A 25,808-nucleotide genomic window follows, 5' to 3' on the forward strand; every position below is an offset into this window, starting at 1 on the left:
GACTATATTTCCTCTGCTGTACTTTCTATCCCCATGATTATTCTGTAACAACCAATTTGATTTTGTTTGAAGATAAAGATTTTTTTATATATACATACCATGGGTTATTCAAGAATGTTTCTGATCAGTTGTCATTGACCATTTAAAATATTATCATTACTTTTATATTTAATTAGCCTAATTAATTGTGATGCTTATTTTAAATAAGTGATTTTTCATTTATTATTCTTTTGTTCCCCTGGATATCATCTTAAGTCTTGTATGTGTGTGTATATGTGTGAATTGCATATAAACTTAAAAGATATTCTTTCTGTGTTTCTTCTTTCTAAGTAAGACATATTGTGTGTGGGATTTTTTAAGACATATTCTTTTTATTTTACTATTTGTGATTTCACCTGATTCATCAGTATTCTCATAAATATTGGAACTGGTCTTTACTTTTTCAGATTTTTAAGATGCTTCACATAGTTTTACAACTGCTATTTTGTATTCTTCTGATTTAGGGCCATATTTTTCAAACTGCATCATGGAGCCCCAGGACACTGCAGAATATTGTGCATTTTGAATGCAAACACGGTCACATCAGTTGTATGCCACAGATTACTACTATTAAGTTGTTTGGACCTAACTAATTATTAAGTGAAACTCTTCAGTATTTTTTTCTGCCTTGGTTCTGTGAAAAATTTACTGAGACACTAAGGATGCTGTGAACCAAGAAAGTTTTGAGAACTCTTGATTTAGGGTAAAACGAGTGTCATTAATGTTGAGTAAAATGAGTGTCGTTAAAGTTGGATAAAAATTAGTCACCTCACTTCGGTAGACATTGAATTTCATTTCATAAGAGGAAAAAAAGCATATAATTGGCTTTTTCGGGGTCCTGGTGGTGGTCAGAGTTTAAAAAGCAGATTCTTTTAGTTAAGGAACTAGAGGTCTTAAATAATATCCTTCAGATCTGTATTAAGTATTTCTGCTGATGTGCTTTCTTGAATATGTTTCCTTCCTTTGTCTCTGTTAGTTCAGTTTAAGAGTTTAAGATTGGTGGGTGATTTAAACAAGAAAGAAGAAAGAGAAAATAAATTATATATTTAAAAGAGCCCCTGATAGCAAATTATTTTCTGCAAGTTACTACCTAATGAATTTATGTAATAATCTACACTATCCATTTATTAAATAACATGTTTTTTCCAATGATTTTTTAATGAATCTATCATGCAGATTACCACAGCCCCTTTAAAATGTTGGCTATTTTTACATTGTTTTTATGGAAACATTATAAGTTCATGTTATATAGTTTATTCTCAAGAATGATACAACACAAACATAATGTACACTTAAAAGTATTGCTAAGTCATTCTAAAAATAACACATTTAAACTTTTTTTTTAAAAAAGCCATTATTATTTAAAAATATAGAATGCAACCTTTAGGCCATTAGTAGTATCTGCCTGAAAGGGTACAGCTCTCAAAGTACCAGATAAAACAGAGGCAAATGCTTTGCCTTTTCACGGTCATCCTTTTAATTTCTTTGCTAGTTCTAAGTACCTAACATATTTACCATCACTAAAAGTGGCCAATTCACTATTAGTGGATAAAAGAATGTGCTTCAAACAAAGAAGGGTTTTGAGACTTGATTTTTACAAACATAATAACAATAATAATGACTAACACTTGTCAGCTTATAAAAGACATCTATAATGTGACTTTGACTGGAACTCAAAGTGGAGGATCCCAAGTGAAGCAGACGGAGGAAAGCCAATCCAGTTGTTTTTGAAGATTCAAAATAGACTTGATTGAAATTAAGTGTTAAAGACATAAAAACGTTGAATTCTATAATTAAGTTTGCTTCTCTTTGATTTAGGAATTACCATCCGAAAGTTACTTTCAGTGTCAAGTAAAAGATAACAGGTGGAAATTTTAGTTTGGATAATTAAAAGCCCTTTACTTATCATCATTACCCCCTTAGAAAAAAAATCATTATGTAATTAGTTTTTAAGAAAAAAAATCCCTATGACAGTTATTTTCATGTGAGGTTTTATAATATACCATTGTTTGAAGCTATGAGGGTTCTTTTACATTTGATTCCTGTATATTCTAAATGTAAGCACAAAACCTATTTAATAATACAAGTCCTTTGTAAAAAGTGACTTGAATTTTCAGGGAATAAAGATTTGCATTCAGCTTCATTTATTATTTCCGATTATTTTTTTGGTCTTTGAAAAAGAAAGTTTTTGTAAGACTGGACAATAGTCTGTCATTGCATTGATGGTGGCATTCCCCTATTTACTCTCTCCTACCATCCCCTTCTTTCAAGTTGTTTTCAGCGTTGAGAAGGACGAAGACCCTTTAACATAGGGGACTAGTTGTACCAGGCATTATCGCAGGGCATCTGTGAACATCACAGCTCCTAAAAGCATACCCTCTTGTAGCCATCAATTCCACCAGGCTCGGTTCTCAGGCAGCGTGCCCTGGAGAGGAGTAACTCCTCTGGGCACACTCGTGCTCTTGGCTGCTTCACACTTCTGGGAGTTAATATGCTTGTTCACTTATTTGTCCATAATCATTATTTCTATTTTTATTTTTCCTTAAGCATATGGCTTTCCCTACGTAATACACTTTTTAAAAAATTCATTGACTTCTCCTGGGTATTTTCTATATAACTTAAGCTTTCTAACTTCTCGTAAAAAGTCTTACATATGAACATTGCGCCTGATAACCTGACATTTTTTTTACTGTTTACCCTGCATATTGTGGCTTGCATTGTCTCTTAATGTTAAGATTTATAACTGAAGGCAAGAAATCTCTGCTAATCTAAAACATTTCCCGTTTTCTTTCCTCTTTCATCTCATTTCTGTTGCTTTAGAGATTATATTTTTTCCTAATGTGACTAGGGCCTAGATACATATTCACTCACTGAAAAACTTGGGTAAGACTGAAACCAAAGTTTAAGTTCATTCCTATTGTATTAATGATGTATGTGTCACAGATCACGTTTCACTTGACAAAATTTTTGTCCAAAATATCATTTTTAACAACCATAACATAGGTACCTTTACAAGTTATTATGCATAAAATACTTTTGGAAAAAAAGAAAGCCTTTTATAATGGTAAGCATCATCATCCCGATTTTATAGAACCTTATGATATTACTATACCCATTTTTTTTTTACTTGAGCAAAATGAGTTTATTTTAAAAGCTATATGTAACTTGTAAGAGAAATCAGACAGCAATAAAACAAAATTAAATAAAAAATATTAGACCTGAATGGGCATTTTTTAAAAAAAAAATTTTTTTAGATACGGTGACTTCCATAATTATAATGGTACTTGCCTAATCTTTTCTCCTCATTTTAATGTCATCTCATTGAGGTCAAGACTGTCTCACTTATTTTCCCCCTTATGATAAGGAATAAACCATGCCTTAGACATGGTAGGAATCCAGTGAGTTAAATTAAGCTAGACACTTGCCATGGAAAAGATTACTGTTCATATATAATGAGTAGTAGGAATTCCCTCCAGGGATAGTATGATTTCAAATAAATGCAGTGTATGTGTGCTCCACCCTACCTTACCATCAGTAAACACAGTTGGCTCTAGAAAAATACAGTATTTTTAGAACTGCATTTTTCTTTTCTTAATCCTGTTCCCGCAGGACACCTAGTTTTGCTAGGACAGAAGGGAAGACACTAAAAAGGCAGAGAAAGAAAGCTTTTGAACGATAAAAACTAGCAGGAGGCGCATCAGAAGCAGGAAGCATATGGGTGGAGCTGATTGGTACCCTGGATGCCAGCTGTTAGATCCAAGGCAGATGGGCTTTGCTCTGCCCTGAAAATGCTTGTGTCTGGCCAATAATCACACAGCACTACAGCCAGATTCCAGCAGTGAAAGGCAGAGGAGAGAGACTTTCTTTGTGTGGCATTTGTTGCTCTTTGAATGATATCTGCCCTGAAGACTTAGATTTCGTTAATATTGCTAGCCATATGCTCTGTATACTGTGGTTATATAGTGTTGTCTTGGTTGCTAGCTACTTTGGGTGTTGTGGTTAAGCAAATTGTTGCCTTAGCCACCAACCACATTTTTAGTCTAAACTCTGACTTATTAACTTCTCTCCCCACCACTTCCTCTTCAGAAAACTGCTATGATATGATGTGCTATGCCTCTAGGTTAAATTATCTAGATGTTGGTTAGTCCATTCATCCCAAGGATGCATGTAAAGCTCTCTTTTACCCCCTTACTGACTCACTCATATGTGGTTATTGACTGTTCACTTACCAGCCCATTCAATGGTCAAGGACTGAAATCTGGGTCTTATGAGTAGATCTGAGAAGACCCAGAAGATCTTCCTCCTGCCCTTAACCTTCCCTACATCATTCTTGGTTTAACACAGTCACTCTTTCTAGTAAAATTCAAGTGGTAATTTCTGTGTATTGAGTACCCTCTTTCCACTTTTAAAATGGCAAACTGCCCTGAAAAAAGCAACATATTGCTAAAATTATTACACATGAATTTATAAAATTAAGAGAGAGAGAAATGGGACATGAGGACATGAAGCAGCTTACAAGGGGAGTAGAAAAGGGACTGAAATGGAGGTGAGAAATGAAGAGGAGCTGTAGTCTCTGAAGTGCTCACTTGGGATTGGCCCTAGGACTGTAGCGGTAAGCAAAAATCCTGTGCTTCACGGGAACCATCACATAAACCTAGCGCAAGTACAGCAGGTGAAGGAGTTCATCCCGGACTCAGTTGTTTCAAAATATTAAAGCCATTTCTTGATGTGTAGCTCAGAACAGTGATTCAAGTTGAGTACTTCTTTCTCCCATTAGACAAGAGAACCTTGGATGGACAAATGGATCATCTGTAACTTTTAGCTATTGGCAGAAAGGTAAATATAAGATTTGACAAATTTAAATTTTCAGACTAAAAGTAAGGCTTATGTTTCCATTTTAAGAGCCATCATATTTGGTTCTTTAAATATAAGTAAAGTAAAAGTCTCTACATAAGATATACCCATTTTAGAGATCTTAAAGTATTGCTAATGTATGCCTTGTATTGCTAATGGCATTTTTGTACTTAAATTTTACAATATGAAACCATTAATTTTTTAAGCATAAAAGAGGGACTGCATTTAACAAAAGAATAGGTACAGAGTTTACATGCTAGTACCACTAGGTATTTAAGGATAAATATAATTAGTGCAGTTTAAAATTTGACTAATTAAATTCTGTAGAACATCTGAATATCTCGAGGGAATATGGACACTAAAAGCCACTAGAATTTTGTTTTCAATTAGGCGTATATTGACTGGTCATGTGGACATTTTATGTTTTTGGGTCCAAACTATAAGTCTTCAGATTTAAAAGCATAGTGACTTTGTGTAACTGGATGTAATTATTCCCAACAGGGTTTAAATAAACGTCTTAGCAATGTTTTACAGATTACTTTAAAAGAAACTGTGTACAAGAGGCTTGGTAATAGAAAGATTCTAAACTCAATCATTTCTCTTGTTGACTTAGTTTATATTATTTCCAGTTGATCTGTATTTTCTACTTTCTAAAGTTAAATACTGAATTTTTCTTAATCCAAAAGTATGTGATTAAAAATCTGTCCAATTAGGTACATTGGTTTAGAAAGTTATCATGTTGCTATTCACTTAACAAGAAAAAAAATTCTGTAAACTCACCAAGTGTGAGGGTAAAAGTTGGAAGGAGACTTCTGTGCTGTTGGAGGAAGATAGTTCATTGTTGTGGAAATATTTGGAATAGATTACTAGTATAGTCCATTCTTGGCTGTGAAATACCACACTGTCTAATATAACATTTTAGAAGAAAATTAATAAAAGATGAATGTGAAGAAAAATGCGTCTTCATACAATATGGAGTAATTTCAGCTTTTTATTCAAGGACTTTAATTTTTGCTTTATAAAAAATAGTATTCTAAAATTATGGAACTGAAATGCACCTCAAAATTCCCTAATTTTTAGTTTTTAAGAAGTCAGAGGGGCATGACCAAAATTAAAATTAAGTCAATTTGTAATTCTTAGCACTTAGTCAAGTATCTCATAAGAAGCACGGGGCCTTATATTAATAACTATTCTGTGTGAATGAACGAGTGAATGAATAACCTGCTGACCACATTTAACTGGCATTTTTGGTTTATGTACTACATAACTTTAAACTAATTACTGGATCCCACCAGAAACTATTTTATGCTTAATTTTTTTCCAAAAGTATTTTACGCAAAATAGCCTTACAAAAAAAGGTCCACAACAAAGATACGAAATTGTAGATAATTTTTATTTTGTTCTTTCCGGTTTTGTACATTTTTCAAATTTTTAACAAAAAATGTAATATAGCTAACTATTTTCAAGATACATGGCTAAAATCTATCTTAAAATGAAATACAAATTGCACCTCTCATAGCTAATATCTCATCTGTGATATAAATTACAGAAGCCTTGCTTTTACATTAAAGCCTACTTTAAAAGTTAATGTAATTGTAGCCAAACAACATGTCTAGGATTAACTTAAAGGAAGTAGACTTTTATCTTAACCTGAAGAAACTGAATTAATGTTACTGCCATGGATACAGAGCAACGTCACTTCCATTTTGTAGTATCCTTTTCTGAAAACCAAGCAAGATACTAAGTTGAATGCCAACTTTCTTCTTGCAAGTATAATAACATTGTTTTTATTATTAAACATTTATAAATGTTGGGTAAAAATGTTATTCTGAGTATAATCATGTTTGAATGACTGAACTAAAAAGAGCCATGCTAACCAATAAAAATAACCCCTTGCTCTCCCTGATAGGAACTTGAACCTGGGTGTATGGATATTCTGAGCCACTGTAGCAGTTGGTAGTTGAATCCTGTGACTAATGGTAGAGATTTTTGTCTAGGTAGATCACATAGACCTAGATATCTGCCCACTGGAATGACATAGCAGGGAGATATCTGACGAATATTGTGAAACATCTGTGAATGGATCACAGCTATGCCTGGATGTGAATCATTCTTCCCTCAAAAATCTAAAGTTTAATAGTGAAAAAATTCCAAACGGTTATCCCATAAACTGAGATGTTTGGCCTATTTTAGGAGTTGGGAGGGAATGAATACAACACATACTCTAAGACAGTGGTTGGCAAAGCGCGGCTCGTGAGCCACATGCGGCTCTTTGGCCCCTTGAGTGTGGCTCTTCCACAAAATACCACGTGCGGGCGCGCACATACAGTGCGATTGAAACTTCGTGGCCCAAGTGCAGAAGTCGATTTTTGGCCTGGGCGAGTCTATTTTGAAGAAGTGGCGTTAGAACACTCAAGGGGCCAAAGAGCCGCATGTGGCTCGCGAGCCGCGGTTTGCTGACCACTACTCTAAGACATTTGTCAGTAAGTCATTTGGCTGTGTTTTAAACCTTTAAATTTAGGAGAGCCTAAAAACTTGTTGAAGGTCATCAGTGAGAGTCTTGGGTCACTGCAAGCAATAAAATATACCTTCTTCAATTGATCGCCACCAGAGACTATAGCACTTAACGGTTTTCCTGATCGGGATTTCTTATCTTTAAATTCAACTTGGTTAAAAGTGTGCAAAACATGATGGAGGCACTCCCACCTCACAAGTCCATGACTCTGAAGGGACCTTGTGGGGAGCATTTGGTGTGCAGCTCTTTCGGTGACAGTTTTCTTCACTGAATGATCCTGTTTCACATTGACTTTCCTAATTGGGTATTAAACTCTTTTCTTTAGGCTACTACTCAAAGTCATAGAAATAAAGCAAAACTGGAGGTTTGTGTGAGGCTAGCTGGGTGTGAAGCTGTGATTTCCTAGGTACTGCTCATGCTCCTTTTACAACTCTTTCTGGGGAATGTGGCCTACCTGGTTATTGAGACAGGGTGGTGAGTAGGGGGAGAGCTTAGTCTGCTTTTGTTCCAATTCCAGGAGCAACCTGCTACCTCTATATCAACTGAAATATTTGTCTTGTCATTTGACCTTTTCTCTGACATTTTGATATACTTATCTTTGCTTCTTTTGATTCTTCTTTTTGAGCCTGCATAAAGTCTATTGACCAGGGATGTTCACAAATAACAGTGTGTTTGTGTGTGTCTTTGTACTTTGTGACATGTGAGCAAGTTGTGGTGGATGTCTTTGCCAATAAATAACAATCATACTTGGAATTTTACATATTTTATAATGAGAATGTTTTAGCTGTGGCAAACATTTATAAGAGTTTTTAAGAATGAGATAAGTATTTTGTAAGTTCAGATTTTGTGGACTATGTATATATCTGTTTGACAATGGTATAATCAATGGGGCCAACTCCATTAAAGTAGATTAATGGGTTGTAGTCCAAAAGTTCTCTGCAATCTTTAAATTCTAGACTTTGTGGGCTGTTCAAAAAACAGATCTATATATGCAAGAAAATAATGAAATGTGTGAATGTGATGTGCTCCTAACAAAGACTAAATTAATTGGATTTGTCCTACAAAATATCGAAAAGTAAATGCATCCCTATTGTTTTGTTTTAAAGTAGATATACAACCATTGTTTTGCATTGAAATAGATATTCACACATTTTATCTGATGAAATTTGGGGAAAATGAAGATTTTTTTTCTTTTTTTAAGGAAAGCATGAAGAAGATTATACACATGGGAATACTAATTATTTAAAATCACCAATAGTTTCTTTTCTGAACTTGAAAACAGTTATGTTACTAAACATGAGGACAATAATTTTGCCTAAATGTGCAGTATAATGACCAGGACTTCTCTCCCTTTTTAGAGAAGCAGTCAAGTGCTTTTGGAACAGAAAAGGCAGCAGCGATCCAGTGAGGTTGATTCCTCACCGAGGAAAGCTGTGCATACCTAACTTATTGGAAGGTAAACTACTCTTCAATTAATTATGTCCTCCTTTTCTCAAGGTGTCCAAAGACAGGAGGTGGTCTGCAAAAGACTGGATGACAGCTCTATTGTCCAGAACAATTACTGTGACCCTGACACTAAGCCACCTGAAAAGCGAAGAGCCTGCAATATTGAGCCCTGCTCACCTGAGTAAGTAAAAGAAGTGAGAATTATTTTCTTCAAGTGCAAAAAGAAAAACATTGGATGTTCACATTTGGAAACATATACTCATATTATGTGATTAAATTAAACAGAGAAAAGGGGATAAAACATCACAGCGGGTAGAATTTTGATGAGCCTTTCAATGAGCAAAGATGCCTATTTACGCACAGTATTCAGTTAACTCCTCTAAAGCAGGAACTTCAGTAGGTTGATCCTGGCACAGTGCTGGAAATTATCATATTTCATCAATTGCTAAAGCACACATCTTTTCATATTTTAACATCTCTGACATTAGGATTTATCTTGCAACTGATTGTGTCTTACAATAATAATCATTATTTTTTTCATAATTTTTTAAAAATATATTTTTATTGATTTTAGAGAGGAAGGGAGAGGGAGAGAAAGAGATAGAAACATCAGTGATGAGAGAGAATCATCGATCAGCTGCCTCCTGCATGCCCCCTACTGGGAATCGAGCCTGTAACCCAGGCATATGCCCTTGACCGGAATCGAACCTGGGACCCTTCAGTCCGCAGGCCGACGCTCTATCCACTGAGCCAAGCTGGCTAGGGCTATTTTTTTCTTTCTTAATGGTACATAAAATAATGGCATCTGAGATTCAATAAAATATAGTAAATAAAATGTGCAGTTCAATATTTTCCAGGTATTTATTCTAAAGGTCTAAAGACTTTGCATATGGTTTTAAAAATATTCTGCATCGGAATATCAGTGCTTTAATTTCTGGCCCAGTTTTAAGTTCTGCCATCCTAGGCATCCTGTCTTTGGAGTATTGGGCACAGAGGTGTACTTCAGCCTCTTTCTGCTGATTGATGTAGCAATTATAGCTCACTGTAAAGGGAGGCACAAGGAGAGAACCATTCATCTTAACGATGACTTTTAAAGAATTAAAACTTAGAAATATGAGTCCTCCTGTTAGTGAGCCACATTTTATAATCTGTAAGAACACAAAGGTTTCTTGTTTGAGCAAAAGGCAGTGACTGTGTGAAAAAAAAGACAAGGATTCTGAGTTGATCATGCAAATACTGATCTTCATAGGGATTTTGCCTGTTTGACAACTGCAAGACAAAGCCTGTGTGAATGGCACTGCATTCTTGTTGCAGAGTAACCATTGTCCTCCTGGTTAACTAATTACTCCAACTTGAACTTGATAAAGAAAAAGAGAGTAAGCAACTGAATTTATATGCCCCAGGACCTAAGTAATTTCTTTTTTTAGAAATGATTACAATTAGTTACAAAAACATGGGACTTACAATGAATAAGGAATTCAGGTCCCATTATAGTTAAAGCAAGATGTATTTCTCAATATTTGTTTCAAAGCAGTAATGCCTTATGAACTTGCATTATCCAAACTCAATATTTGCCTGAATATTTGATATTCACTACAACTCATCTCTTGAAACTGTTCAGGGCAGTGGCTACCAAATAAGGACACAGGGACTCTAGAGTGATAGAAGTTTTTATTTTAAGAATTTAAAATTTTCATGTCTCTTCTTTATGAAATGTGATCACTGTAGTTTATTCCTTAACACCCAGACATGGGAAAATATATAAATATGACCTATGATACGTATTGTAAAGACAAGATATTTAATTGTGTTTTTTTTCTTCACTTTCCCTCTCTTTTGCCAATTACAAGTTTATCTCGAGCAGAAAAACTATATAAAACAAAATGATGCTCAAAAACCTTGGGCTAAATTTTGAAGTTTTCAGTAATTTCAACATATTTTCATATAATTATGAGTCTCAACCCATCAACTTAATTCCCTGACACTCAGGATTTTAAGTATTATGTTTGGCATTTGATCAGCCATTTAAGGCATCTGAGTGGGTCTGGTCACACCTGTTCTATTTTGGCCTCAGCTTTTTTATTTGTTAAAGCTTAAATGCTATTCAAACGTCCTTGGAGATTTCAGTGGTTGGTCATTCCATCCCATGTATTTTAGGCTTGGCTATTACATGAGGGTGTGTGTGTGTAACACTTTAAGGATAATTGGCATATTTGAATTAATATACATAATTAAAATTAGATTTTCTCTTTTTGAATTCTTTTTTTTTAATTTAATAAATCTTTATTGTTCAGATTATTACAGTTGTTCCTCTTTTTTCCCCCCATAGCTCCCCTCCACCCGGTTCCCATCCCACCCTCTGCCCTTACCTCCCCCCCACTGTCCTCATCCATAGGTGTACGATTTTTGTCCAGTCTCTTCCCGCATCCCCCACACCCCTTTCCTCCTGAGAGTTGTCAGTCAACTCCCTTTTTATGCCCCTGATTCTATTATATTCACCAGTTTATTCTGTTCATCAGATTTTTAATTCACTTCATTTTTGGGTTCACTTGTTGATAGATATGTATTTGTTGTTCATAATTTTTATCTTTACCTTTTTCTTCTTCTTCCTCTTCTTAAAGAATACCTTTCAGCATTTCATATAATACTGGTTTGGTGTTGATGAACTCCTTTAGCTTTTTCTTATCTGTGAAGCTCTTTAGCTGACCTTCAATTCTGAATGTCAGCTTGGCTGGGTAGAGTACTCTTGGTTGTAGGTTCTTGCTATTCATCACTTTCACTATTTCTTGCCACTCCCGTCTGGCCTGCATAGTTTCTGTTGAGAAATTAGCTGACAATCGTATGGGTGCTCCCTTGTAGGTAATTAACTGTTTTTCTCTTGCTGCTTTTAATATTCTCTCTTTGTCTTTTGCTCTTGGCATTTTAATTATGATGTGTCTTGGTGTGGTCCTCTTTGGATTCCTTTTGTTTGGGGTTCTGTGCGCTTCCTGGACTTGTAAGTCTATTTCTTTCACCAGGTGGGGGAAGTTTTCAGTCATTATTTCTTCAAATAGCTTTTCAGTATCTTGCTCTCTCTCTTCTTCTGGCACCCCCATAATTCTGATGTTGGTACGCTTGAAGTTGTCCCATAGGCTTCTTACACTATCTTCAAATTTTTGGATTCTTTTTTCTTTTTGCTTTTCCAGTTGAGTGTTTTTTGCTTCTTTGTATTTCAAATCTTTGACTTGATTCTTGCGTTCTTCTAGTTTGCTGTTGGGTCTCTGTATAATATTTTTTATTTCAGTCAGTGTATGTTTAATTTCTAGTTGGTCCTTTTCCATATCCTTGAGGGTCTCTCTCATATCCTCGAGGGTCTTGCTAAATTTATCGGCCTTTTCTAGGAAATTCTTGAAAAACCTTATAACTGTGGTTTTGAACTCTATCTCCAGTCATTTGTTTTCCTCCATTTCTTTCATTTGTGATCTGTTTCTTTGTCTCTGCATTTTCGCTGCTTCCCTGAGTTGGTAGGGTAGCTTTGTGTGCTAGGTGTCCTATATGGGCCAGTGGCTCGGCCTCCCCAGTTACCTGAGGTGGACACTCTTGGTGCACCCCTTTGTGGACTGTGTGTACAGCCTTGTTGTAGTTAAGTCTTTTTTTTTCCCCAATTTTTTTATTAAGGTATTATATGTGTACATATCTTACCATCGCCCCCCCCCCACTCCCATATATGCCCTCACCCCCCAGAGTTTTGCATCCATTGGTTATGCTTATATGCATGCATACAAGTCCTTTGATTGATCTCTTATCTCCCCCACCTCTCCCTAACCTTCCCCCTGTAATTTGACAGTCTGTTTGATGCTTTACTGTCTCTGTTTCTATCTTTTTGTTCAAGTTTATAATGTTCTTTATGTAGTTAAGTCTTGATTGTTGTTGGTATCTCTGGGAGGAATTGACCTCCAGGCCAATTGGCTGTGAGGATCAGCTGTGTCTACGCTGGGAGACAGCCTTATTCGACTAGATTTGCAAAATTGCAAAAGCCTCTGTGCTCAGCTTGCATGGGGCAGAGTTCTCTTTTTGAATTCTGAAAAAGTTATTTATTAACTTTAAAATTTGAAGGTGAGAGGATGGGATTTGAAAAAGAAAGGTAAAGAGGATATGAGAAAAAGAAAATTTAGGCTGACAGTTTTTTTGGGGGGAAAGAACTAAAGAACACCTAAAATATTACTCTTTGTTGGTTCATTTTTTCTTAGTTCCTTTTAAATTTGTTCTTTATTCCTTTGAATTCAGATTGTGAAAAAAACCCTCTTAAGTCTTCAGAATGGTTGTTGTATGTGATTCCCAGTAGACATTGGTATTATAGAGATAAAAATCATAGGAAGACTATTGAATTCAGTAAGACTTTATTTTAAAAAATTTTTTTAAAATATTTTTTTGTTGATTTTAGAGAGGAAGGGAAAGGGAGAAGAAGCTAGAAACATCAATGATGAGAGAGAATCATTGATTGGCATGAATCGTTCATGCCCCACACTGGGGATTGAGCCTGCAACCTGGGCATGTGCCCTGACCAAAAATTGAACCATGACCTGCTGGTTCATATTGGTTGATGCTCAACCACTGAGCCATGCCACGCCAGCTGGGCTGAATTCAGTAAGACTTTAAATAAGTGTAGAAGAAAGGAGATAGGTGTTTTGTTTTTGCAGATGATGTGATAATTGTATTTGTTTTTTTAAATACAGATTAAAACAAAGATTTTAAAATGCAGATAAGTAAAAAAAATTTAAAAACACCTATAATACTTATAATACCACTGTTAATACTTTGATGTATATATTTTACGACTTTTTTCTATGTCTGCATAGGCATGTGTATATAACAAAATGTATAATAATATTTATTATACTTTATAGCTAGTTCTCAACATTATTTTGAACATTAAATATCTTCTACTAAATATTTAGTAGATATGTCATCCCACTATCAAACAATTTTGGTTGTGTCCTAGCTTTTAATCCTTTACAAAACCATAGCATTAAGCATTTTTGCTACTAAAACTTTGCTGTCTGTAAGTATGCCCTTATGCTACATGCATAATAATAGAATTTCTGGTTCAAATGGAAATATAATTTAGTCCTTTAGACACATTGTCAAATTGCTCTCTAGAAAAAAACATATGAATGTATACTCCCATTAACAGTATATAAGAATGTCATTTCCCTAAACTGAACAACCCTGGATATTATTACTTTAATAGTTATCTTTGACTATTTTATAGGGAAAAAAGCCTTGATATCTAACTGCTGTTCTATTTAGTATATCAGATTGCTGATGAAGCTGAAATTTAAAAAATTATGACCAGTGGCCATTACTTCTTTTTTCCTTTTTCTCTTCATGGCCTATCCCATTTTCCTATTGAAGTGTTATCATTTTGTTACTGATTTGTATGAGCTCTTAATGTATTAAGGATATTCACTCTTTTATCTGTGCTCCAAATAATTTTCCTAGTTTGTCATACGTTTTCCATATTATTTATAGTGTTATGATCTATTTTTATTTATGCGTTTTAAAATATTATATGGAAAAACTCCCAAAAATTTATTTCTTTCATTAATATAATGTTTAGGAAGGCCTTATCCAATCTAAGATACTTTCAATTTTTTTAATGTACACTTTGATCTATCTAAAATATATTTTTCTACTTTGAGGAAAGGATCCTCATTTATCTTCACATATTATTGTTTTTTTCAATACCATTAATTTAAAATCCTAAATAGTATTTTTCTAATCAAAAACCATCTTTTCAAATAATGAAATATTTTAAATGTCTTTAAGTCACATTAGAGAGTTTATAAGTAGAGTATTGAAAAATAGAAGGCTGTAAGATTTGTTGTATGAAGAAAATGCAGGGGACTAGAAAGACTAGGTATAAGAGACATTGGTAGAGAAAGATTTTGAAGGGCCAGAGAAAGCTTTGCTGGGAAAAATTAATGTGCTCAGAGCAGCAATTCTTTTATTAGAAAGAGTATAGTAATGAAGATGGTGAGGTGGCATGGGACAGGAGGAAACAAGAATTCTAGAGACATTGAGTGAAAAATGGTAGAATTCATGACAAAGGTTGAAATAATTGGAAAAGGGAAAAGGAGGAGTTGATATTAAAGATATGATTGATAGTAAGCACGACTGATTGAAACTCCACCTAAAATCGGAAGTAATGCTGAGTTGGAATCCGGAGAGAAAGGCCAAGAGTTCAGTTTTGACCATGTTGTCTTTTAATAGCAAGAATATTTCTATAAATGACCTCATGTGAAGAATCCTTATATACTGAATCTTATTCCAGTATGAAACTGTGGTTTTTAAATTGAGAAAATCAGGAAGGTGAAAACAGTGGAGTGCTATACATTGTGGAAATACTGTGACCAAGCATTAGAAGACAGTTTAAAAAAAAGAAAAAAAAGAAGAAGAAGACAGTTTTTACATAAGTCAGTGGAAGGCACGGTGCTTTGGGCAAAATGGTTCCTTTTCTAAGGATAATCTAATTGGGCGAATTCATGTAAAAATAATTATAGTACAAGACAAAATATGCAAAGTGCAATTAGAGAGTTATAAGCAAAAGTGCTTAAGGATTCTGTGGCTGGGGAGAGATTTTTACCAAGGGGCTAGGCTTAATTTAATGATATCTTTTATGGTAGAACTTTCAACAATTATTTGACTCATTGTGCCTCACCCATAGACAATTATAATTAGTTAAGTTTAGAAAAAGATTCATCAGAGTCCTCTATAAAACTCCAAAATTTAAGACCTGGGAAGAATTATAGAAATCATGTAGGCCAACTCCCATCATTTTACAGATGAGGGTAGCTGATCTCTAGTGATTTTTTCCCATTATACCAGACATCACCAACTTTCTAAGTTACAAATCACACGTCTGCTGGCATTTTAATACTTTTACTTTTGTTTCATCAACATATTCTCAATTGCCACAATTTCAGAGATGTTTATTACATTGATTTTTTTTTTATTTAGAAAAATGTTTAGGGCATAGAGGCTACTGCTTAGTATTAGATTCGTTTGCCAATTAGCTGAGGAAAGAGCAATTTTTCTTTTTTTTTCTTTTTTACCAACTTTTTGTTTTGAAAATTGTTCTAAAAACTATTTTAAAACCTAGGAAAGTTTTACTATTTACAAGTAGTTAATAGGTTACATACTTGAACCTCTCTGAGTAAAGATGTTACGGTCAAATTCTGAAGATTCTTTTTCATTTTGCTATGTGGTATTTATAAAAAGTTTTGATAACTAGACCCTTGACTCTTGGATAAACGTTGGAAAATCTTAATACGCATTTCAACCTCTCAATCTCTTTCACTCATAATCCAAATATCTAATATAAATTTATTTTTATGTGCTCTGCCATTTCCCTTTAAGTTAAAAAAGCAAAAATAATATTCTGATTTTATGATGAGTTCTTTCTTCTAAAATATTCTGGTTAACCAAAGTTGGGGAAAAGTTTTTTCTAGTGTCTCTCTTATTTCCTCCTCCCATTAATATTATTGTTTGACCTATTAGTGTACAGATACTGCAAATCAAATTACATAGGCTACACCAAGCACTTTTATTCCAGACACTCAAATATGAATCCACTCATTGTTAGTGTCTAATGGATCTGAGGGTGCTTGTGAGGATGAAGACAGTTTGACCAACGTGTCTTCAGCCCAGAGAGAAACAGCTCCAGTATTGTTCAGGCTATAACGATTCAGCCAGTGACATTCCCAGAGAGAACTTTTGTGTTTAGATTGTTACCACCGAATCTAGAGGAGGAAAAGAAGAAGTAGGGGGAAATGTCATCAGAGGGTCAAATACATGGAGAATGCAGGTGAAGAAAGCTGTCTGTCTTCAACTGGACAGGGGGGTGGAGAAACTGAAACAGTAGATGTAGTGGTAAAGTTGCAAAACTATGTAAATACTTGGAGTGTGATTTAATCCTTCAGAGAGACATGGGGAGGGATGATTTTCTGAGCAATAAAGATGCAACAGGAATTGACTATGACGCCTGAAATCAGAGTTACAGTCAGAAGGGAAATGGGGAGGGTGGTTTATACTTTTACTTTCGTACATTCCAAGTTAAATGCTGGAGTGACACATCTCAGCTAAGAGATGGTTGGCAATAAAGAGAGGATAAAGAATAAAAAGGCGGAGGTGGCCCTGACCTCGTGCAACAAAGAACAGCAACACCCCCTGAATCACTGCTGTTATTCTGGGCACCTGTGTTTAATTTGAGGGCCTCCATCCCTCTTACATTATGAGACCTAATGAGATCATGGCTGGAGGTGGTATGACTGAACATTTTGTGGCTGAGTATACACATTTCTGTTTTATCCCCTAATCTTGGTGATGAAATCACTGTTGCGAATTGAATCAGAGTTTCACTATGGCTGGCATGCAAGTTATTATTCTCAGTACACATTTTCCTCTTTACCAAAAATGGTACTAACATCTTGGGATCATGTTCATCTGTGGAAAACAAAACAGAAAGAAGATGAAAACCACTTTAAATCTTCTCTGGAAAATGACTTAGAAAAAAAGGTTAATGTCAGATTTTTAAAATTCAAGATTAAATTATTATTCTTTAAATCAATTTTAGGTTGAAAATTTTTAGATTTTGACAATAAGCTGAGAAACTGTTTAATTATGATACCCCTAAATGCTGGTTTTCCTCTATAAGTAAAGATAATTCAAATAATAATAAGCAAAGGACATTGTGGCATATTTGGCTAAATGCAGGCTCAAATTTAGGCTGCTAGTACTCTGACTTCACTAAGGAACCATCTTCCACACATAAAACTGGCACAATGAGCTAAGGTTGCTGAAATAGTGAGCAATTTGTTCTTAAGCGTTCAGACTTTTCTCTCTGGGTAGTTGCCCACCCAAAAGCATGAGCGTATCCATTGATAGTTGCATGATTTATAGTCATGGATTGAAGAAAATGTCTTGTGACCTCATGCTTGTGACCAAGATTCTACTATTTAGCTGTATTAAAAGTGAAATTAAGTGGAAATAGCAACTGATGGGGAATCAAGTCCTAGTTCCATCATTGTTCTTTTCATGACTTTGGAGAACCATTTTCCTAACACATGGTTTTATGTTCTTCTTCCCTAAAACAAAGCACGATGCCTTGAACACAGTAGGCATTCAGCATATATTTATTAAATTAAATACAACAATATGTCAGCCAGGACTCTGGTTAGAAATAATACAACTTCAATTTCAGCTAGCTTTAGCACACAAGAGGGTTTGCTGGTTTATAGGACAAGTCTCAGGGAACTATAGGAATGGACCTAGCTTGAGGCATGGCTAGAATCAAGAGCTCGCACACCATTAGGACTCTAGCTCCTCTGCATTCCTTCAAACCAGCTAATTCCACTTTAAGGCCACCTGCAGCTCTTACCTTTGTGACCAGAAAGGAAAGGGGTCCCTTTTGCACTAGTTGAAATATAAAAATTCTAAAGCCAAATTGTCATTGGTCTGATTTGCATCATGATTCACACCCCTTGTACCAATTAATGTGCCTCAAAAGTGAGTCCTGTGGAAGTTACACACACACACACATCCTGAAGTTATATGTATGAAAGTTCCCTGATGACTTTAGGGAAAAGGAGTAATTTATCCATAAATGGGAGATGTTCACCTTGTTAAGATATTTCAGTTTCTTCCCTCTTTAGCTGTGTAGAAGTTATTTTTATGAGTAAAGGGGTCAAAGCAAGGAGCTGATGTTTTCACAGAGCTGGCTCAGGGCTCTGCTCTTACTGCAGGTGTTTAAGACTGTCATGCCTTCAGGGTGGATGCCTGAGCCTCCTCTACCCCCATAAGGAAGGGAAGGCCCTCTAGTTCCTACAGAGCCTGACATTCATGTCTGGGAATCAGAACAAATCTCTAAGTTTTAGCATAAAATCCTCAATTGTGAGAGAAGCAGCCTCGATGTATTAGTAATAACAGCTACTGTCGTAGGTCAGACCCTCTGTTAGAAGCTCTCTGTGGTGTGCTGAGGCCAGCTAGCACTGTCTCCTGAAACCCTATTAGTAGCATGTCTTCTCTTTTCACGTTCACTATATCTGTGTGGTAACTCAAAGTGGTCATATAAAAAAAGGGCAAATGCAACAAGTCAGGATTCCCTCCCTCCTATGAAGAGCCAGTCGTTAAACATTTATAACACGTGACTGGCAGCTTCGTATATTGCCTTACTTAATCCTCATAACAGTCTCACAATTGTATCATTATCCTCATTTTAGAAATTAATAAAAAAGGAGAAGAATCAAAGAGGTTAAAAGATACATACTGCACTACAGTTTAGGAGGCAACTGACAGTGAGTTATTTTTTCCTTAAAAGTTCTTCCATTTGTCATTTGTCACATCAACAAAACTGCAATGTCATCTGTTCTAGGAAAAGGATGTAGTCTATTGACAAAAGTGCCTTCACTCAGCTGAAAATCTCTGGCTGCACTGAGGAAATTCTTTTCTGGGTTTCTCCCACTTCTTGCTGCAGGTGGTTCATTGGAGATTGGTCAGAGTGTAGCAAGACTTGTGACGGTGGATTGCGTACAAGAGCAGTGTTCTGCATCAGAAAGATGGGACCTTCTGAGGAGAAGACACTGGACTACAGTGCTTGCTTAACACACCGGCCTGCTGAAATAGAGTCCTGCAACAGCCTGCCATGTCCGCCTCAGTGGGTGGCTTTGGACTGGTCAGAGGTAAGGACATCGGGAGCTGTATGTTTTGAGATGTCTTAACTATTAACACCAAAGCATTTCATATTAAGGACACCTGAGCATGTGAGCATCTTAGAACTCAATCAGTAAGGGGTATAAAACAGTGAATTTGGCCATGTTATATTTTATTGCTGCTTATCAGGAAGTAAGTTTTTTGGGGTCAGGGAAATCAATGAGAAACTAGTCTGATTCAAAATAAGCCTCAAGTGAATTTGAAAGAATATTATAGTGAGTACTCCTCTAAGTGGTTTTTCTTCTTTACTGTCCTTGAACAGCCTCATAGGCTCAGAATTAGTGACATATCTTTTTTCCCAAGTAATCTTCTAGCCTAACTACATAGCTCAGATATGAATCTTTGTCAATTTATTATCACTTATTATACAAAGAGAAGAAACCTGGAGCTGACGTGTTACACACCAAAAAGTCAAATTTAGATTCTATCAGTACCTCCATGTAAATGGTCATTGGGGAAGACCTGACTAAAATAATGTTTTTCTGGCAGACATGTATAGAAAAGAGCCTAATATAAGCTAGAGGTCTCAAAAACAAAACAACAACAACAAAAAAACCAGTCTCATGAAAAATGAGGTAAGAGGTAGAGTTCATTCTTAATTCCTTATTCTGCAGGAGACATATACATATACATATACACTCTACACCATTCTCCACATTCCCAAAGGAAAGCTGAGGCCTTCTGTAGTGTCGGTTAATGGCAAGAAGGATGAGTACCTGGTTACAGGGCTAATGGTCATTCTTCTGGTTGGCAAAACAAGATGCATTTCCTCCTAGAAACATTGTGGTACTTGCTTTAGATGTTTTCTATAGACCTCATAAATTTCTCAAAAAATAAACAACAAATTTGCTATTTAGAAACCTCTGGATGTAACTTTCCCCCTGTGACTCTTACTGCTTGAGGGCCTTAGTTTGCTAGAGGTATGGGGCTCACAGAAGGATGTGGGAATGGAGATTTTGACCAGTTGTGATTATCCATGTACAATCTTTGGCAGGCATTGGGAGTGTTCTCCCAAACTCCCTGGCCATAGTCCAGCTCCAGTAATTACATTCTGCCCACCTAAATTTTAGTTGTGTTTCAAGCAGATGTAGAGATATTCTTGGTATTATTCACTCAGTGGTTATGAAAAATAGTATGAACTCGTCTGAACCCTAACAGTGGCTGGATTAACTCCTAAATTCATTGGAAAAGTAACATCCTTTGATAAAGAGTAGAGGTTCTGCAGAGTTGTTTCCAAGACCCATATAGAAGTCCATCAATAGTCTTTGATTAATGATGACAAATTTGTTCTTGGAGAATAGAATCATAATTGGGAGGCCTGATGATTGCCACAGTTTTAGGGTTTCATGTCAAGTCAGCAAGTATTATTGAGTTTTATTAAACACACTAGTTTAGTCACTATGGAGAATACAAAAGAATTTATAAGATTGGGAAAAGAAGAAATATCCATTTAACAACTGGAGAATAATATAAGAGAGTATTTAATAAAATGGTGGATTGTATGGTATAATGTGTAAGTGATATAGAAATTCAGAGCTGAGGAGGTCAGAATGGCCTGAAGTAGGATTGGAAGGTTTTTCAGTTCTTGGGAATTGAGCTGAATGTTGAGGGAATATAGGATTTGAAGTAGGAAAGAGAACTGGGAAACTAGAGAAGGTATTTCTGAGAAGAGAAACAACAGAAACACAAAGATCATGTAGGGTTGGAGAAAAGGGTTGGTTTTAAAGAATAAATGGATGATAAGATTGTCTAAAGTAGTGCTAGGTAATAAGAAGGCTTGAATACAAAGTTCTATACCACATCATTTTTCTACAGAAAGTAGAAAAAGTTGACAAGCTCATATGCATAAACTAGAAAAGAATTTGTACCAACCACTAAAACACCAAAGCCTTCTCATGTAATTGTATTTTTAATTACATTGAGAAATAGTATATTACTGTACATTTCCATTCCAAATAGCATTTTAAAGTTTTCTTCCTAATTCAACCTCATATTGGTTGTAGTTACCCTCTTTTAGAAGTTTGATTCTTATCTATCCAGTCTTAGAGGCTCCTAGGCACTCTTAGGAGCTGCCTGAAGACGTATGTGTAAACTAAAGGGGCTTTGAGTCACATTGCTGCTGTCTTCTTTAAGATAGCTGAGTCAAAGTTTGGGGGAAAGAAGTTGTGCTGAAGGCATCAAGGGTATGTGTTGGGACAGTCACCTTGAATAAAGGATCGGTAGCCTCTGATGTCTCTCCACAGACAATGCAGGAAAATGATCCTAGGGTAAGCACTGGTCAAGAAATGCTGCCATTACTATCTCAAAGATTCTAGTTGGACCCATTGGTACCATCATCTTCATCCTTTATTCAGGAGGAAAGATGATTTTTGCCCCATTCAGTCCTGTTTATTTTCCACAAGAGGGGTGCACTCTCTCTTTTCCATTTCCTTATGTTACCAGGAAGCCCACCTCTTCCCTAGATGGGTTAAAAATAAGTGAAAGTAAAGAGCATTAAGTGGAAATCAAAGTGAGAACAAGGAGCCTGTTCTTCCCAGAGGAAGGGAACACCTCCCACTAATGAAAAAAGGAGGCCCCTGCCGACAGAAGGGCAGACAATGTTCAATCTCTTTCCGTTAACTTTTGCAAATATTTCACACCATATTTCTTTTGACACGCCCATGAAAACTTCCCTCCTTTTTCTGCCCTCTCCCATGTCCAACTATCATCTGTCTGAGCTCTCTAATCACAAGGGTGAGGCTCGACTGGTGGAAACATGTTGCAGGAAGAGGAATGTACCCTTTGACCTTTCTCTTTTCATTGCCGGCCATTCTAATATAAAATTTCCATTGTTACAAGGCCAGGAACCATTTTTCGTTTTCTCCATCAGTGAAACCCACCCGGTGCTTATGGCAAAAGAAAAAAAAAGCCAAATTACCTCAGTAGAAAATGGCTCTTCAGAAGCCTTTTGTGAAACTAATGAAGCCACAGCTTTCCCATTCCTTATCATCTAGCCTCACTCTTGGGATCACCCATGCTATGTTGAACTTAAATAGTTTTCTGTTTTTCTCTCTATTGGCATCTAACTTAAAAGCATACTGTGGATGTGCTCCAGCAATCCCAAACCTTTCTTTTGATGTATCAGGATAGTTTCTTTAGACTCACAGAGCACCCATTGAAAATGTTCTGTTTTGCCGAAACCGGTTTGGCTCAGTCGATAGAGCGTCGGCCTGCGGACTGAAAGGTCCCAGGTTCGATTCCGGTCAAGGGCATGTACCTTGGTTGCGGGCACATCCCCAGTAGGGGGTGTGCAGGAGGCAGCTGATCGATGTTTCTCTCCCATCGATATTTCTAACTCTCTATTCTTCTCCCTTTCTCTCTGTAAAAAATCAATAAAGTATATTAAAAAATACATTAAAAAAAAAGAAAATGTTCTGTTTCTTGGAGTTACTTTTGGACAAGTGATGACTGGCATCATAATCAGTTGACTTCATAGGACTTACTTTTGGGTAGCATTTCTTAAGAAGGATGGAGGGCGGGGGAGGGTGGGTGGGGAGATCTACTCAAAAAGGACTGTGCTTTGCTTTGTAGACAACTGTGATATCACCTTGTTTACTCCCAGGTTCCACTCTGGCCCCATAACTAAGTAAATGAAACCCACCTCTCCAGAGAGAACTCAGTCTAACCCCAAAACATTAATATCTCTATCCTTTACATGTGAGAGCCAAATTGTTTTCCCTGGTGTAGTTTCAAATACTTTTTTTTTTCTGAAAAAATTGTTTTTATTTCTTAATCATAGAACATTAAACAAAAACATAAATGCATTTCTCACAAAAAGCACTTCTTATATCCTACTGAGGTGAAAACAAACAACAAAAAAATGATCTGGTCAGATTTTAAATGTTAAGTTCTCATGATATGGCTTTACTGGCATGGCTCAGTGGGTGTCAGCCTATTAACCAGGAGGTCACAGTTCGATTCCCAGCAGGGCACATGCCCGGGTTGGAGGCTCAATTTCTGGTGTGGGGTGTGCAGGAGGCAACTGATCAATGATTCTCTCTCAGCATTGATGTTTCTATCTATCGCTCTCCCTTCCTCTCTGAAATAAATAAAAAATAAATAAAATAAAAAAGACTGTCATTCAATTTTATGCCCCCTTTCTCCCAGCCTAGTACCTATAGAAGATATGAAAATGTTTTTGGTTTTTTAAGTGAAAGGTCTATAAACAGGTTCAAAATGTTGTAGGTAAGGTTCTCATGTGGCTGAGAGAAAGTACAGATTTTAAGGAAGGGTTCAGACGTGCAGGAGAGAAAGCTTGAAGACTTGAGTCAGTCACTGTGTTATGTAGGTGGCTCAAGAACAGAGCACTCAGATTAACCTGGAGAAGGGGTAACTAATAGCCTTTTGGACCTAGGAAGAAGCACGTTTTTCCTTAGTATGAATGGACCAATTCAACTAAAGAATAGTAAAATTCATTATGTTTAACTGGTGGACAGGGAAAAGTCCAGAGGTTTTCTGTACAATAAACCATCACCGCGACTATGTGTTCTTAGCTACCCCACTATGAGAATACTCATGTAAATCAACTCCTCACTTCACACAGATAGGTTCTTGTGGTCTACTAGTAACATAAGAATTTTCTTCAGAAGACTACACCCAGAAAATAGGAAACCAACAATTCCACATTCCAGAAATCAGCAGAATCTTATCACAGCTGAATGTGGCCAAGGATAGGGAGGAATCGAGGAATAAACCTACCCACAATAAAAAAAGAAAATAAGTTAGCCAAGAAAAGCAAACTTTGGGTTTAGCACTTCAAGACCTTATGGAAAAAGATAAAAGTACTTCTGCTTAAAAACGTAGGGAATTTTCATATCTGAAAGACTTTGCCTAGAATTTAGTGTGTACATATACTGTATACCCTAACACATATTTACTTTAAGAAACACTTTCTTGGAATTTTCCTCTACCCTTTGATTGTCGTTGTTCATTAATATTTGTTTTCTTTCCAGTGCACTCCCAAGTGTGGTTCAGGATTCAAGCATCGGATTGTTCTGTGCAAGAGCAGTGACCTTTCTAAAACATTGTCAGCTGCACAATGTTCATACACAAGCAAACCCCCTACCCGCATGCGCTGCAGTTTGGGCCGCTGCCCTCCTGCTCGCTGGGTGACAGGAGACTGGGGCCAGGTAAGACAGTGCACTGTGGACTCCTCTGAGGCAGCACCTTGAGACACAGGTAGCAACATATAGAAATCTAGGTGTAAGATATGAGCGTGGAACAATGCACAAACAGCAGCAGCCACCCATAGACACACTTAGCTATGTTTCTCCATACCTACATACTTCTCACTTCTACCAACTCCTTGGATCCTGACATTTTAACTTAAAATTAAAAGCAAAATAGTCTAGATGGCCAGAGGTTTGAACAAGCTACCAAAACTTTGAATTCTAATCCCAACTCTCTCAACTAATTTAAGAACAAGTCAGTTAACACCAGTGTCTTAATTTTCCTACTTGCAAAGTAACTCCTTTTAACCTCACAGAAAAGATATGGGGGTTTTCATTGACAGTGTTTGAGATGTCATTAATACTTATTCTTCAGTGGATTTTTCTGATGGAGATTATGAATTGGGAAGCAAGTATATAGGGCTTTTGGTACCTATTTTTATATTATACCCATTTCCAGTCTATGCTCCAGTTCTTTTTTTTTTTTCTTTCTCACTTTTAAATTGTGTTATCTTGCTGAAGGTAAATCCTTAAATCCTTTAAAAGCAACTTGATATTTTTGCACAGAAGGAAAATTAAAGTATTGTTGTTTTTTAGTGTACAAAAGAAAATCTATTAGGTTATGTTAAAAAAATGACACTCCAGAAATTAAATTACTAGACTATCAATGCTCTTTTCCTGTGATTTTATAGTTAACCTTGTAGTGAATCATTTTTTAATATCTGAGACCAAAATAAATCATAATGGCATATAACTACACTGGTACCATTTTGTTTGTGCTCTGGGCCTGTCATTACTTACTAAAAATGGCATTTCATAGAGATTGTTACCAAAATTCTGGCCAAAATTCCAAAATTCAGAATTGCTAGAGTATAGCAGTATCTATAGACCTCTTCTGTCACATTGGAGGGCAGGCAAAGATTTTCAGTCTCCATTAAGGCAAATTAATATACTTGATTAGCCTTGTGAGGAGATAAAGGAAGTATGATCATAAAATA

General features: G+C 36.0%; 1 protein-coding gene across 3 annotated transcripts in view; it reads left to right on the plus strand.

Moving 5' to 3' along the window:
* The window catches only part of ADAMTS6 (ADAM metallopeptidase with thrombospondin type 1 motif 6), a 213,140-nt gene that overhangs the window by 169,117 nt on the left and 18,215 nt on the right, over positions 1 to 25,808 (plus strand). For all 3 annotated transcript variants that reach the window (XM_079784695.1, XM_079784697.1, XM_079784696.1), the window contains 3 exons: positions 8,906 to 9,035; positions 19,368 to 19,572; positions 24,595 to 24,771. In XM_079784695.1, coding sequence (XP_079640821.1) covers positions 8,906 to 9,035; positions 19,368 to 19,572; positions 24,595 to 24,771 — 512 coding nt within the window. The remainder of the gene's footprint in view (positions 1 to 8,905; positions 9,036 to 19,367; positions 19,573 to 24,594; positions 24,772 to 25,808) is intronic.

This window comes from Cnephaeus nilssonii (assembly GCF_951640355.1).
Source record: "Cnephaeus nilssonii genome assembly, chromosome: 2".
Taxonomy (NCBI): domain Eukaryota; kingdom Metazoa; phylum Chordata; class Mammalia; order Chiroptera; family Vespertilionidae; genus Cnephaeus; species Cnephaeus nilssonii.